At 39.0% G+C, this 16,244-nt stretch overlaps 1 protein-coding gene across 1 annotated transcript in view; it reads right to left on the reverse strand.

The window, feature by feature from the left end:
- Window positions 1–15,571, reverse strand: part of WDR48 (WD repeat domain 48) — a 33,313-nt gene extending 17,742 nt beyond the window's left edge. The window contains exons 1-10 of the mRNA XM_019530193.1: window positions 15,473–15,571; window positions 9,370–9,510; window positions 8,390–8,468; window positions 8,025–8,107; window positions 7,759–7,888; window positions 5,538–5,626; window positions 4,567–4,668; window positions 3,762–3,986; window positions 1,728–1,802; window positions 719–821 (exon numbers count right to left, since the gene is read on the reverse strand). Of these exons, the coding sequence (XP_019385738.1) occupies window positions 719–821; window positions 1,728–1,802; window positions 3,762–3,986; window positions 4,567–4,668; window positions 5,538–5,626; window positions 7,759–7,888; window positions 8,025–8,107; window positions 8,390–8,468; window positions 9,370–9,510; window positions 15,473–15,520 (1,075 nt within the window). The 5' untranslated portion in view covers window positions 15,521–15,571. The remainder of the gene's footprint in view (window positions 1–718; window positions 822–1,727; window positions 1,803–3,761; window positions 3,987–4,566; window positions 4,669–5,537; window positions 5,627–7,758; window positions 7,889–8,024; window positions 8,108–8,389; window positions 8,469–9,369; window positions 9,511–15,472) is intronic.
- Window positions 15,572–16,244: the final 673 nt, after the last annotated feature.

Consider the following 16,244-nt stretch of genomic DNA (forward strand, 5'->3'; position numbering starts at 1 on the left):
TTCTGCTTCATGCTTGGCTGGAACAGCAGAATTGAGCGAGTGACACTCCCCAGGAAATGAGAGATAGAAGCAAAACACCCTGGAAAGTTAGGGTGCTTTACTGTGGCTTTTCTCAGAAGAGAACATATATATAGACTAGGATTGGCAAGCTGGTCAACTGACCAGTCCATTAACTGCATATTTTTGACTGGTGAAAGATAACATGGTAATTTTACAAAAATCCTACATCTTGTTTGATAGGTTTCTTAACAGAAATATGATTTTTTTAAAATCGTTTTTGACACAGTTCTTAAAAGGAAAATTTGTACTTTTTCTGCATATTATTTGAACCTATTGGCAAATTTTTATATTTGTTTTGTTGTTGTTGTTGTTTTTTAAAAAACACAATTCCGACTGATTTGACTCCTCAATTGACTGAACTATTTGACCCCTCAAATACCCAACCCTAATACAGACATTTGCTCTCAAAAGAAACTGTCCTGGGAGGAATTTAACCCAGGAATTTTCCAAGTTAATTTTTTTCCTAAAGCAGCCATTTTTGCTTGGGGAGAAAATCCTGAACATCTGTGCACTTGCTGCTTTCCCAGGAGAAACTACAACACTACAGAGAAAAACTAAATGTTTGTACATGGTGCTACCCTGCTCACCTGGATTTTTTGCTAATAATTTTTTTTAATATGTTCTGGAAAAAGAAAAAAGAAAAAATCACTGGATTTACCTTTTATAACTTGGTCAGGCTGTGTACAAAGGGGAGTTATAGGATTTGTACAATCATTATCATAATCTCCAGAGGCTCTAAAGTTATGAATTCCCTTCAAAGTCTAAAAAGAGAGAGAAGCAAATTACCATAATGTTCAGAGATGACAGCTCAGTGTATAACTTTTAATGGAAAGCAGTTGTTAGTTCAAAAAAGTAAGACATTTTGCGGTTTTCCTGCAGTAGACTAAAGACTTTCTTAGAGAAGGGCAAGTAGTTAGCAAGGACAGTCCGTATTCAGTGCTTAATATTTATTACTGAACTCTAACACTAGCATTATACTTTTTTTTTTTTTTAAATTACATAGGGTGTGTCTACATCTAATGTGCATTGGCCCAATTTAAGGCACATTAAGGGAGCATATCTACACTTGTGCACCCTTAATGCACCTTAAAAATGGCAGACAAGGTTCTTTGGCTAAATCTGATACATTTTATTTTAGTTGGTCTAAGAAAATATAATTGGATTTACCCATAGAACCTTGTCTGCCTACATCCTTAGACCAACACAACAACTACAAGCTGTGCCCCTTTAAAATGGCAATTTTAGGCTATTAGAGCCTAAATGTAATACCTGGAGCTATTAAATTTATGCACAAATAACAGGCGCACTAGTGAACATGTAGATACACTAATGGGCATTACTGCGGTGTGCATCTATTGAGCTGGAGCTAACTTGAGTCCTAAGTCGGTCCACACACTTGTGTTAATGCACCTTAGCACGTACACATATAAAGGCGATTTTAAACATGCCTCTACAAGTATTGGGCTAATATGCATTAAGTTTAGGCACGTGTAAAAGCACATGCGGAAACACCTAACATTTCATAAATAGGAAAGAGACGTTATAGTTCACCACGCCTCTACCAGAAACAGCACAACAGTCCCCAAAGCTGAGGCACCAGAGAGAAACCAATACGTAACTCAATTTTAGTCCTATAATTGACAGTAGGAGTTTGCTAAATTACTTACCCACTTATTCACAGAAGATTTCGTTGTTGCAACCCAAAGGGCTGGTGGAGGATCAGCTGATCTATCAAGTTCCATCTAAATAATTAGACAAGAAAACATTTTCACATACCAAGTTTAACTATGATCTCTTCAAAAATGTTTTGCTTTCTAGTAGCCTGCAACCATTACTGGATTGACTCCAGAAACAAAAACTGCTTACTGAAGACTTGCAAGATTCAATACAGTAGACAGTTAAGTTACAAGTTCTAATCCAGTAAGTGCTCAACCGCAATTTTTAGTTTTACTGTAAATCCCATAGTAGCAATAAGTATTTCAGATCTCCAAAATTTCAGGTGTCAGTATTTAAAAGGCAGCAGCAGCAAATACTGAATTCTTTAAAAGTATATCAGCTGTTGGGCTCTCATTTTAAAACATTTTAAATATTATAGTATTTAATATTTGGCAGCAAAACCATCTTTAAAAGATTTAATTAAAACAGCTCAGTACTACTAAAACACAGAATATTAATCTAACTTCTGAAAAATCCATCTCGCTGCTACAGCAAAGAATCACTCTATTTAAAACTTCAGGAGAATATTTTCATTCCAACTATAGAGTGGTTACCTATAATTTTATATTTTAAATTTGAGTTGATATTTTCCAGGAGCTGTATTTAAAAAACAAAACAAGTGCTTAGGATACATTTTAAACATGCTAAGCCAGTATCATACACATCTTAGAAAGACCAGGCTGTTCATGTAATTTTTATTTTTTATTTTTTTAAAGGCAGGGGAAAGGAGAGTGTTAGAAGAGACTTTAAACAAGGAAACTCAAGAATAAGTGGTAAACATTTTCCCCTATGACCTTAGAAACACTGGTTTGATTCTTAAACGTATTAAAATAGGGATAATTAAATACTCTAATTGACTGCAGAAGCTACATAAATGTTCTATTTGCTCTAACCTCATCACCAGAAGCAAACTCTCTCAGGCCCAGAACGCACGAAATGGACCCAGACCATACCATGACAAGGAATGCAAAACCTGCCAACACATCTCCACCACCCCCACAATCACTACACCCCACAGAGCCATCAGCATTCCTGGATCTTACAGCTGCACCTCCAGAAATGTATTTTCCATCAGGGCATTTGGTACATTGGATGAGATACATTACCTAGGAGAGACCAAACAACAACTGCACACCAGAATGAATGCACACCGGAAATCTATCAAAGACAGGAATACCCAATGACTTGTGGGGGCACATTTCTCAGAAGAAAACCACTCTCTCTCCAACCTCTCAATCCTAATCCTCAAAGGAAACTTACACAACACTTCCCAGAGACGAGCCTATGAACTCCACTTCATCTGCCTCCTGGATACTAAACATCATCATGGACTGAATATAGACACTGGATTTATGACACATCATACCTGGGGAGTCGGATGTCAGGCAGGTTCTCTCTCTACTATTCTTCCCCCTTCTCTCTTCTCCCCCCCCAGTCTGTGGCTCACCCATTGACTCCTCAATCTACATTTTCACTGACTGCCTGTCTTGTGTGCAGACCAGACCAGCCTCTGGCTGCTTTACTTTTCCTTCCATCCAGGAAAAGCACACACCAACTACAGAAGCTTCCTTAGTCTAATGAAGGGTTTTTGAACCCGAAAGCTTGCTTAATAATGGTTTTCCAGCTATTTAAGTTGGTCTAATAAAAGATATCAGATTTACCCACAGAACCTTGTCTTCCTGCCTATTTGCTCTACGGTATTATTTTAATAATTTAAATAAAAGACATGCATTGTTCATTTTTCTCCAGCCAACAAAAGCCTTCTTCACATGAATCTGAGGAGAAGGAAGTTATATTATTTTAAAAGTACGCTTACAAATACGTGCATTACATAACACACTGGCTCCAAAACACCTGAAATAGAACAAAGGCTGGAACTCCTTTGACTATTATAAGCAGATGGAATTTAATGTCAGTTCATGCCAATTAGCCAAAAGCATCTACAAAAGATCAAGCTTGTAGCAAACTTAAGTAAATCTAGATACCTTAAGAACTGGGGCTTTTTCTTCACAGATGAGCACACGGATATCAGGATTTCGTAGATCTGTACAATAAATCTTCCTGTCTCTTCCTCCTGAATAAACATGAGTGAAGGCTTCATTAACCTGCAGGGCCCAAACACCTTCATCATGGACTCGATATGTGGCTATACACCTCTGCTGCCCAAGGGACCATAGACGAATAGTTCCATCAGAACTGCCTGAAAGACACTGAGCAACAAACATTGTTTTTAAACAAATGCCATCAGTATGTATCAAGAAAAGAGCTTCTGTTTTGTTTTTAATGCTTTCAAATACTTAAGTATTTTTCCTTTAAGACAGTATTAAATAATTACAGGGTCCATGTCTAGTAATATTTTTTTTGTGACACACGTTATGTCAAGGAGAGAGAAGGAGATAACCCAATATTAATTTGGTTTTCTGCCTGCCTGTCCATCCCCCTCCAGTAGACAATTAAAGCTATATTTGTCCCCTTTTATTTTTAGAATAAGTCCTCAGCTACAGTTACAAATACAAATTTCTTTTAACAATATACTTATTGCAATTTCTTAGTTGTGTCAGAGATGTGTATTAAAAGTAATGGGATAAATACATTTTATGTAGCATACATTTTATGTATTTATAGTTTAAAATTTGTAGGCTAGAACAGATTTTAAAAAAGTAAATTACCTTTAATTCTACAATCTATAGTGTAAGATGTGGGAAGGAAAAAATACTGAAAGATTAAGAATAACTGCTAAAGGAGCTGAGAAGTCTTCATTAAGGGTACTTATGTTTCAAATATACATACCTGTGTGCCATCTCTGTTCAACAACAATGCTTTTACATTGTCTGTGTGCCCTTTAAGTTTCATTAGCTTTGCACAAGTCCTTGGATCCCAAACCCTTAAAACCTATAACAACAGACATAAAATAACTGTACTGGTTTCATTCTTTTCAGACACCTTGCTTACACTCGTGCAACTCTTGAAGAATCACCAAAGCATTTCTTCCACAAATTAAAAATAAGCATGTAAAGCACATGATTAAGACAAAAGATTGAGTTACATTTTATGCATTTCAGGCAAGTCATGGGGGGGTCAGGAAGGAATTTCACCAACCTAAATGTTAACGTGGCAATTACTTTTTTTCCCCTCCTGTTCCTATGAAGCATGAAAGATTAGCTCAGGCTAAGGATGGAATACTCAGGAAGGTGAGCTGGTGCTCTTAGGTGGTTGTGAGATCCCTCTCAGATGCCCTGTTCACATGCTCAGGGTCAATAAAAGCACCAGATTTTGGAGTTGGAAAGGTCATACTGGCAGGGAACTTGGGGAGTTTTGCCTCCCTCCACAGAATGAAGTAGAATTCACTTCATGGTATCAGCTGGACATCTTTCACTCAGTTTCATAGCACTGCAGGACCTCAACCCTATTTAATAGTAGGCCAAATATTTCAAACTTAAAATCTGTGCCACCCAAAGGTTTCATATATGAGATTTGATAAAAAACTTAACAGCTTGCAATATACAAGAGGATTAAGCCAGATGATCTTAACAGTCTCTTCTGGCTTTAATTTCTTTGCAGCTACCAAATCTATTCCTAAATTTTGTTAAATTCACACCAACATGTGACTTTCTAGTAAACATATTTAGGGCAGCCATTTGTACTTTCTTGGAATCACAAACACATTCAAAACTAGTTTAAAACATAGTGTGCAAAGAAAAACAACAATAAGTTAATTAAGGCTGGGAGGTGGGGGAAAAAGTGTGTCCAGTTCTGCCTACCTTTTCAGTGGACCCTGATACAATTACTGTTCCCATCTGATTCATTGCAAGACTGTAGATAGAGTCTTTGTTCCCACTCAGGGAAGAAGCTATCACAAAATAAAATAACTATCAATATTACTTCATTCACTTGTCCATTTGATAGAATAACTATAATATTTCCATGTGTGCCGTAAAAACCCAAAGCAAGTTTTGATTCAATAGAATCATCCTATATGAAAGGAACAGCCCCTACCCTGAGCAAACAGGATTGCTTCCAATAGAGAAATAATTTAGTTACCACATTGCCAATGGAAAAAGGAAACAACTTTTCAATTCCTAATGTGTAGTTCTGTAAGAAGCAAATGTCTACTCAGAGGCATATCAATCTACCATCCTTTACACTTATAGCCAATTTAAAAAATTTAACAACTGACGAAAGCACAGAGAAGGCAGTGCCAGACCTGAAAGCAAGCATATTGAAAAAAAAAAACAAACCCAAATACATAGTAGATATTTCTACCAACTATGTAAATTCCTCAAACAGGTTGCTAAACCACTGGTTGCAACACAATAGCATATTCTCATGTGGCTTAGTTTCAGCATCCTCAGTCACCCAGCATTATCATCATGTGAAGTTTAAACTTTTGGGCTAAGCCTTTGTCTCTTATAGCGAAGATGAGGTATCTCGGACTTGTTATTTAGAAACCAGTGCAAGATCTCCAAAAAGGGGTCCACATGAAACCTTTAACACAGAAGTTCTCTCATCCTTTTTGAAGATTATATTAGTCTAAAGGCTCGACAAGATATTAGTTAGCAGGTGTCCTTATCTTGTCGAGCCTGCCACACACTTGCAGTAGCTATTTTCACATTGATATTAAAAGTGAGAGGGTTCATTTCTTTCCAGTTAGTCCAATATCACTATTACAATTTAACAAGCTCATTTTGACCAAAACTACACAAAAGCCTTATATGTTTCCTTATGAACCAAATCAGCAAATGTCTCCAACCACCGTTCCCAGTCACCCCCTACTACAAAATGATATACCCATAATTATCAAAAAAGAACAGGAAACAAAAGAACTCTTAACCATTTTGATATCACCAGGCTTTCAGGGATGATTGGTGAGAATGCCAACAAAAGTAGTCTGAGGAAATCAACAAGATATCCACTCCAGGTGAGTGCTAGAGTTTTAGGCATTCTTCATCTTTCAAGAAACAGATGCACCTGAAAAACTATTGATGCTGCTATACTACATCTATTCCAAGCACACACACACACTTTAAAACAAGGTTGAAAAATCCACTCACCAGGGATGAGCAGGAAGATCTTTAACAAGTACCTAAATCAAATTTCTGCATTTTTAAACTGTTTCTAGCCCTTGTGATTGATAGAACAACTTTCCTATATGAACTGAATGCAAGCCAAGGTGAACATGGACTTTGACTGCATATCAGTAACTTCAGTGCCTCTTGTTACAGCTTCATCAAGCAAGAGCATAACAGTAAAATTAACAAGATTTACCCTGTTGTTATTCAAAAGCTAGGAGCTGTGAGAGCAATAATTCCAACACTGGATGGAAAAGCAAAGGCAAAACAGTTTTAATTTTTTGTTGTGAGGCTGTACTGTATACACTGTTACATCAGAGATTCCTACTAAACAGAACCTGATATTAAAAAGATCCTCCCAAGAAGGGCGCATTAACCATGGTTTTCCCTGCAGCTTTCTTTACACTATGGCAATACTACAGACCTCACTCAAGTCCGCTGTTACCTGGCACCTGCTCCCAACTTTGATATCTATATCTGTTCACTAGCTTTAGTTCTTCTAACAAATACATACCTGCTTTGAAGCCGAATCATATTTTTGTGGCTTCAGTGTAAAACTCACAAGACAGGAACTACAGTATACAGAAAATTCACTAATATCTTAAGGAGAAAATGTGTTAGTTGAGGAGCCAACAACTGTTGCAGTTAAAGCTCTAGTAAGTCTAGATGAAACAGACTCATTACACTGAAGGTGATAATGTTCAAAGAAATTTCCCCGCCTTTCTAGATTCCATAATTATGAGTTAATATTGTCAGCTATTATACACTTCAGTGGAGACCAAGGAGTACTTTTAGTAATGACAATTACTTGTGTATTTTTATTTACATGCAAAAACTAGCATCTGCTATCCTAAAATAACCTAACTGAAATGTTAATTGATGCACTGAATTTTAATATTTTCTATGTACCTACTTGTGACAGTGTTGTTTGAGGCAGTCAGTGCTGTTAGAGTATTTACGTCCCAGAGAAATATTTGTCTGTCCAGCCCGGCAGATGCTACCAGTTCTTTATCTTTTGCATATGCTAAGGCTTTCACATAATCCTACAATAAAATGGGTACAGCAACATGACAAGGAACAGGCAAATACCGTTAGTATGAAGTCCGCATCTTAATATTTAAACAATAGCTTTTAAAATAACAATGATCATTTATACTAATGATAATTAATGTTTCTTACCTTGTGTGTCCTAAGTGTTGACATACAAAATCCCTTGTGTGCATTCCACACTTTAACAGTAGTATCAGAAGATGCAGATATCACTACAGAAAAAGAACAAAGAAATTAATAATTATTACAGAAAGTGTGAAGTCAATACTCTTTGTTTCTGTTAAAAATGAAGGTAAATACAACTTTTTAAAATGTCCATTAAACATCTGTTGCAACTTTGGTAACATAAGCAAATAATACAGAGACTTTTAAAAACAGAATTAGAAAACAAGGAAAATGGTATTCAAGCTGCAGCAATTAAAGCAACAATTTCTGAATGCCATATTTTTCCATTTCATACATTTAAATATGGTACCAAGTAAAAAACTACTTACATGTTTTACCATTGCAACAGAGTACAATATCGTTTACCCAATCTGTGTGATGTTCCATAGATGCTATATAAGGGTCTTGCTGAAATTAAAAAATAAATTTGTATGAGGTCCCTTCAATATTTGAAAAGACTAACTCAGTTCTTGGATCCATTTGTGACACTCCTCTACTTCTGTATGATCAGTAGTTACTTCACATAGTCCTACTGAAATCAAAACTATACATACGCAACTATCAAGCAATGTGGGAAAGGAGTCACAATCTTTAAGAGAACACCTAAAAATGTAAAACACATATGTGGAATAGAAGCTACATTAGACTTGGTCTCAAATCCAGTAACACCAGCTTACAGTATTTGTTTTTGCAGGCATAAAAGCACCAATTAACCAAATGCAGTGTTCCCAAACAAAGGATCCTGCAATCTATAATGTAGTAAGGTTTGAGCCAAGGTGGCAAACCAGCTTGGAAGATAAGACCCAAAAAAGAACAAATAACAGTCAAGTAAAATACCACCACCTGCTTTGGGAAAGAAAGAGAAAAACCATAAGGAAGTGAACAGGAAAAAAAAGAGAGAAATGGATGATAGTATATTTACAATGTAAAAAGTATAATAAATTAGGCTTAACAGTGGTAAACCATTAAATAAGTTCCAGATGCTCCAAGAAGTACATTGAGAACAAACCAACTGATAATACAATCTGTGAGCCATTCAAACTCACAGTATTTGTTATCCACTCTTTTTGTCCTTTCAAGTTTGACTATAAATTCTTACAAGTACAGGCCATGACTTGCCTGCAAAGAGCCATGAACTTTTTGTTACAGCATAAATATTAAGGTCAGCTACAAACCCTTAGCAAGGTAACCAAGATTCACTATTTCAACCACAGATGCCAGAGTTCGTCATGAGTGTGTTAATGTAAAAAGTTTTTATTAAGAAAAGAAAAAGAGAAAGAAAAGAAAGAGGGATATTTTCCTGACTTACCTTGTGCTGATTGACACTCCATATCCTTATAATAGAGTCTCGGCCTGCTGTGAAGAGCCTGTTTAATGCTGGATCAAGTTGGAGTGCATTCACCCCATTTCGATTGTACTTCTCCACCTCATCTCTAATCACATAGGAGACCTGAAATACATTTATACAAATCAGATTATAGTATTAATATTTTTGGTCTTCACAAAAAAGCAGCTTTGGGAACTATTTCATTTTTCAATTTTCTACTTAAAGGTCTCAAAGATCTTTACAAGCATTAAAGAATATAATCTCAACACCCCTCACATTGCAACAAGCCTCATTCCCAATTTACAAGAAGAATAACTGAGGTATACAGAGGATAAGAGACTTGCACATCATCATGAATGATTACTGAAGACTTCAGAACAAAACCAAAAGAATGGTCCAGTGACTAGAGAACTTGCCCAGACCATGGGAGACCTGGAGTTAATTCCATATTGTCACTAATAAACTGGGTGACCCTGTGGTATTCATTTAGGTTAAGTGACCCAGCTCTCCCGTTTCCCCAAGAATAGAGATGTATGCGCATTAAAAAAACTGTGAAGCCCTCAAATGATGGAGATCATAATTACTCAGGCCATAAGTAGTGAGAATTCATATCTCCTTATTTTAGTCCTTTGCTTCAACTGGGATATCATTTGAAATCCATTTTGTTTTGGAAAAAAATATCTGCTAAACAAGGAAGTCATAAAAATCACTATGCCTAGAAAACTAGAGAAAGTTTATTGGTCATGGAAAAAATACCTAAGTGGTCTTGAACCAGAGATCATAAAAAATGTTCATTCCCTGTATTACAATGGCTTCAAGACACCATCTATCCTGATGACAGGCTCAGTGTACAAAGCTGCATATCTAGTAAAGGTAATTAGTGCCAAATTCCTAAGTGGGAGAATCCTGGGTGAAACAAAGGAAAGTAGGGAGGATGTTAACTAGAGGCTCTTTCTGCTCCTCCCAGCAGTAAAGGCGAGGTACTGTTTGTAAGGAAAAATCTCATATCCTGACCCCTAGTACAAAAACACTGCCACTGCTCTACAGGACAGGATTTGAGCATGAATACTCATAACCACCCATCCCTTGTTCTCCTCGACAACACCCATGCTTCTCCACCGCTTTCTTAAATCTCTTCCTTACACTTTCTACTTGCCCTAATACTTCAAAACCCTTGCCTGCCCACCCAACACTTTTGTTTACCAGCTGCCCTCTCCTTCTCAGTTTCCACTCTTTAGACCCTGATGCTCAATACATGCCGGTTCTCCCTCCCAGGCAACTCATTCCCATTAAGAGCAGCCTCTTTCCTACGGCTATCCAGGTCCCCATATCTATGCTGCTTGCCACAGTCCTTCTCATCCTCCTGAGACCTGGACCCATCTTCTTACCCACATTTTCCACTGTCCTGCCATGTTCTGTTACTATCGAAGTGATGTAGTCATGACAGTCCAAGAAACATGCAAGAAGCAAGGATTTTTTGTTGATTAGCTTTTACCAGATCAACTGCATGGCTGAAAGGACTTAGACAGGCTTTCAGACACCACAGTACCCTTCCTTAAGTCTTAGCAGTAATGAAGAGAGAAACTTGTCTATCCCAACCAAGCAGTCGGTCCAATAAATAGATAATGGCCCACAAAAATCCTTGCCTAGTCATCTGACATTTATAGCTATATAATATATTTTATTAGCCATCTAATATATTGTTATAGTTTTCTCTCTTGTGACTCAAGTCAACATATTAAAACACAAGATGTTGGGTACTGCAAATTAAGATGCAAAGTGTATTGTTTGGGGGCAAGAGAGAGGAAAGTATGAGCTGTTTCTAGCAACATAGTAAACTATTATAATAGACAGGAGCTGTAACATTAAAAGACTGTATTTAGGTACAATTATTTCTGTAATATAGATTAATACTGTGCTACTGCTCAGCAATGCTTGATCAATGTCTCTGCATTGTTAGGACCTGCGCCAAACTGGATGAGCAAAAGAACATGCTCCAAAAACAAAAAACTTAAATCTACCATAACATTACAAAGCACTAACAAGCAAAACATGGTTTTTAAAATATTCCGATTCAGCCCAAGAAAACATGTAACCTTTCTTAAAAACTAGGGCAAGCATAATTCACACAGCTAGTTACAAGGTACCAGGCACTGCTAGATCAAACCAGATGAGTACAATCACTGGGGAGAAAGTCTCTTCCTGTGGCATACTGCCATAGCGAAGATCAGCAGAGACGCCCAAGCTGCAGCTCCCTGGATATAAGTGAGAAAGAGCTGCTGGCAGGATGTTTTTTTGTGATGTGTCCTTGATTTTCAAGCTCCCTACACCTCACTGTATGGCACAGCGAGTGCCCAGATTTGTTAGTCTTTCAAGTCCACTGCAAAGCTGTCATTTTCTCCCATGTCTTCCCTAAAGCTATGAAAGAGGGCAGAGTCAATATAGAGATATTTATAAGCAATCTTTTGCTTATTGTAATATTCCGATTTTTAATTTTAGGACAGGTACCAAAAAACCCCAGTGGGTCAATAATTGTAGTTTAAAAATTAAAATGAGCAAATAAATGACCTCTCTTCATAGAAAGATTCAAAAATCTTGGGTGGGAGAAAAAGAAAAATGGTCGTTTTTTAATAGAACTGATACTAAATTGGCACTTGGCTGATTTAGACTAGACATAGGGAAAAAAACTTCTTTACAGCCCGAGTGTCCACCATTAATAGGGGGTCTGGAACAGACTCCCTCCCACTGCTGGTGCTACCACATACTCTGGACTCATTCAGATGGTGTTTGGATGCTTATCTTGAGAGGGTCATTTGACCCCAGGTAGCTTCCTGCCTATGGCAGGGGGGCAGGACTCAATCTTGCGAGGTCCCTTCCAGTCCCTAATGTCTATGAATTTGGTGAGTCAAGTACAGAAGGTTACATATTTCTGTATGTTTTCCAGTCAGACCCACATAACAGATGCCAAACTACTTTCCAGCATAACAGATAAAGCAATTGCTGTCTATTAAGCTAATTTTAGCTGGTCCAACTGGTAGCAAAAACTCCCATAAAGGTAGGCATTGCTATTGCCAGTAAAGTTTATCCAGTCCTGTTTGAAAAAAAGATATACCAGCAAACAAACATTTATGATCTCAATGCAAGCCTTTTGCCAGCTCAATATACTACTTAAGTGCAAACTCACTGGGGCATAGGGAGAAGGGGAGAGGAGTCAGAGGAGGAAACAATCAAAAACACTAGGCACTTACCTGGAATATGCACTTATTCTCATTTAATGCAAAAAGCACTTATTAAGTACACACCACTATCAGTTTTGGAGCTGCTAGTGCCACAGAACATTGTTAGTGCTATGGAGGTAAGAAACATAGTTACAACACCATTAATGCTGTATTAGCAGCCCCAGAATTGATTAGAGCCCCTCAATTTCAAGGCTTCTAACAACCACCCTTTGGCAGTTGCTTCTCCTCTATTGCCTCTCATGCAATTCAAGAAATACAACAGATTACAAAGTAGACAGTTACAATTAGGATGCTGTTAGCCAGAGCACAATTACATTACAAATTAGACAGCCAGGCTGAAAGATGCTATGCACTAAAGCACTTTATGCACTTAATAGTAATTATCTGCATAAGTGCTATTACAATGCAAGCAACAGGCAACAAATTGAGACTGGCATCGTGTTATGCAATTAAGTTAATTATGCACTTATTTGATATATACCTTAGTGGAGTAGGCTGCATAGAAATGTTAGCATAATACCCTTCCCAACACTACTATAATTGCAATGGAGACCTGGCCTTGCCACAGTAATTTCCACATGTGGATTTAGTTTAACACCACTGAAGCCTAGGGGAGTATTATTCCCATTTCACAGAAAAGAAAATGTAAGTGAAGAGGAAAATTACTTGATTGGGGTAAAAAAGCCAAAGCTAAACAACAACAGCAACAAACCTATAGAACATCTTGGGAAAAGAATCCAGCTCCCCTGGTCACTAGTTCAGCACTTAACTACAAGGTGATCTTTTCACCTAACAAAGGGAAAATTAGAAAAAGAATTCTGTGGCACACCAAATACATAGTCTTTATTTCTTAAATGTATCTAAAGAGTAAAATCAAGATTTAAAACAATAATTGGTTGCGATTTCATTTTTTTTTTTTTTTTTTAAAGAAAAGGTAAAATATTCATCAACACCTTATCAGTAATAACAGTTACTTGTGACCATCACCAACAAGTAATTCTACTACTGTTGCCAAGATCAAGAGAGATCATAAATTTCATGCTCCTGGAATATTAGAGCACAGGATTTCAAGCAGTTATTCCTATCTCACAGATGAGAGCTGTACAATGTTTATAATTATGAAGCACACTGAATACATTTTCACTTAAAATGGGTTATGACAGTTTCCTATTAAGAGAAGGAGAAAGTTATGTTCCCAGATATAAAGTGAATGCTTAATATTTTTCCCTTCTGATATTTTTTGTACTACATAATTATGTTTGGTAAAAAGCCATATAGTTAAGAGCGGGGAGGAAGGGAGGGAAGAAGGAACAAAGAAGATAAATAAAATGTCTGTGCTGATAAGTGTACTTGAGATACTTCAAGTGAACACCATTTCTATTACTAAGAAAACTAGGTAAACCAGGGGTCTGCAAATAGCATGAACTAATTCTTAATGGATAAAGTGTATCATGAGCATCTCTCTTCTTATTCCCAACTATGGACTTTACATACAGATTGGAGACCTAATAACTTTCCTGTGATAAGCATGAAAACTACTTGTGCAGGAAGTATTTAACATGTCTTTAGCTTCTTGTTGTGCAAAGACCAATGCCAAGATCCTGTAAATGATAAGTAGGTGCTTCATAACCCATAATAGTGGAAACAACAAATCAAGAACTAATATAGACATAAAGCCATGTGTCCAGACCCATGCTGAAGACCTTGTTCGAGAAACAACACCAAGATACTTCGTCAGAATCTATTTGTTGGATATCACGTGTAATGTTTTATGAGAACAGCCAGCCAAAAACAAACAGAAATAGTTTAACACATAAGTTGCATGGTTCAAAAACTCAAAGGGAGAGGACAGAAGACTGGTTTGTATGAAATCTCTGCTAAAGAGGGTGCATGAGAAACAAGCCCATAAGTAAAAGCATCTTAAAATTGAAGAAGTCAAGGGGTAGAGGTGGAAATCAATGAAGGGGATAATGGAAATCATTCAGAAAACCACATGCAGGTTTCCCTTGCTTTATGTTATGCACCATTTTCCAGGAACACATGTACAACTTGAATTCGCACAGTGGAAACGCACTTTACAATGCAACGACCAGGGATACGATCCAACACCTCGATTGTGTTGACCCCCCCCGACCCACTCCTACCATTTTTGCAAGATAATTTGGGTAGTCGCCAACAGCAAACAAACTGCACACACAAGCACCCAGGGGGAAGGGGGGGTGGCACACGTTACCATGATGGGGACGGCAACCACAGAAACACGCGCCACCATAAACAAGAGAGGAGTACCAATCTGATCCTCATGGGAGACTATTTCGGTGTGCATCGCTCGTACAAAGCAGAGCACTGCGGGCGTCCCCCACACCGGTCGCTAAGAGCGGACTGGCCTCACGTAGAGCAAAGTTTTGGTATAAAAATGGGTCATCGCCCAGAAGCAAATTTGCACTGATGAAACCCGCACAAGACTTTAGGTCCAGTGCAACGAGGCTAAGTGAGCATCCTAAGGGGAAAGGCGCCACTACCCAGGACAATTTGCTGCCAAACTACCCCACAACCCCGGTGAGATGGCCACTATATCTGCCACCCTGCTACAGACACACGCGCACATCATGGACTATGCAACGAGAAGGCTTCGCGCCGTTATCGCCCCAGCGGCCACGAGCCCCAGGCAGCCGTTAGCACAGGCAGGGCGGGGCCCCGGGCACGTGCGAGGGGGTCCACGGCGGCAGTCGGTGACGGCTGGGGGAGGGGCTCTCCCTCTTCTCCCTCACAAAAGCTCAGAGCCCCCCCCCCAGTCCAGTCCAGTCCAGTCCAGTCCAGTCCGGCCCTGCCGGCTCCCGCCTTACCTGCACTTTCCGCCGCCCCGCCGTGTTCTGTCTGTGATGCGCCGCCATCTTGCATGTTGACACTCTGAGGTCATTTCCGAGCAGAGCCCGGAAGTCCCGCCCCACCTCCTTCCACCGCCCGCCGCCGTTCGTGGTTGCTAGGGGAGCGGTGGGGAAGGGGCGGGATCGGGGGCTGTTTCCCGCGTGTGCTGGGGGGTGGGGTTATGCCCCTTTCTCCAGTCAATCCGCGCCATTGTGGGTACTGGAAGTTCCCTTCTTTGGCTCCTGAGGGCAGTATGTCTCCCTCCTTCCCCTTGGAGAAAGCAGCAGGGCGGCTCCGAGCTGCGGGGGTGTAGCTGTGTCCACGTCAGGACAGGGGCAGATGCGTCTTTTGGGGGAAATTTGGTAACTTTGATGAGGCTAACTCCCATAGTTGGAAAAATTCTTCGTAGTGAGCTTTTGGGCTCCTGTGCTCTTTTGTGCTCTTGCCTGAAAGCTTGCTCTTGAGAAATTTTTTCCCCACTGTCGGAGTCTGTCTAATCATAGATATTAGATTTACCCCCAGAACCACATCAGCTGAGGTGAAGGGTGAATTTGGGGGCTCTGCTTTCTTCCTCTCCCGCTGGTGCTGTGCAGGGGGCGGGGGTGTCGGCTCACTGGGGCCACCTGCCTGGTGGGTCAGGGTGCTGTTGTGACAGGAGGTGCAAGCGGGCTCCTTCCCACTTCCTTTTTTAGAGCTCACTTTGATCCAATTGCAAGCAATGAATGAGACGGGTTTTGGATTAGACTTTCA

Source organism: Crocodylus porosus, unplaced genomic scaffold (assembly GCF_001723895.1).
Source record: "Crocodylus porosus isolate Cpor-Errol unplaced genomic scaffold, CroPor_comp1, whole genome shotgun sequence".
In the NCBI taxonomy this organism is placed as follows: Eukaryota; Metazoa; Chordata; order Crocodylia; family Crocodylidae; genus Crocodylus; species Crocodylus porosus.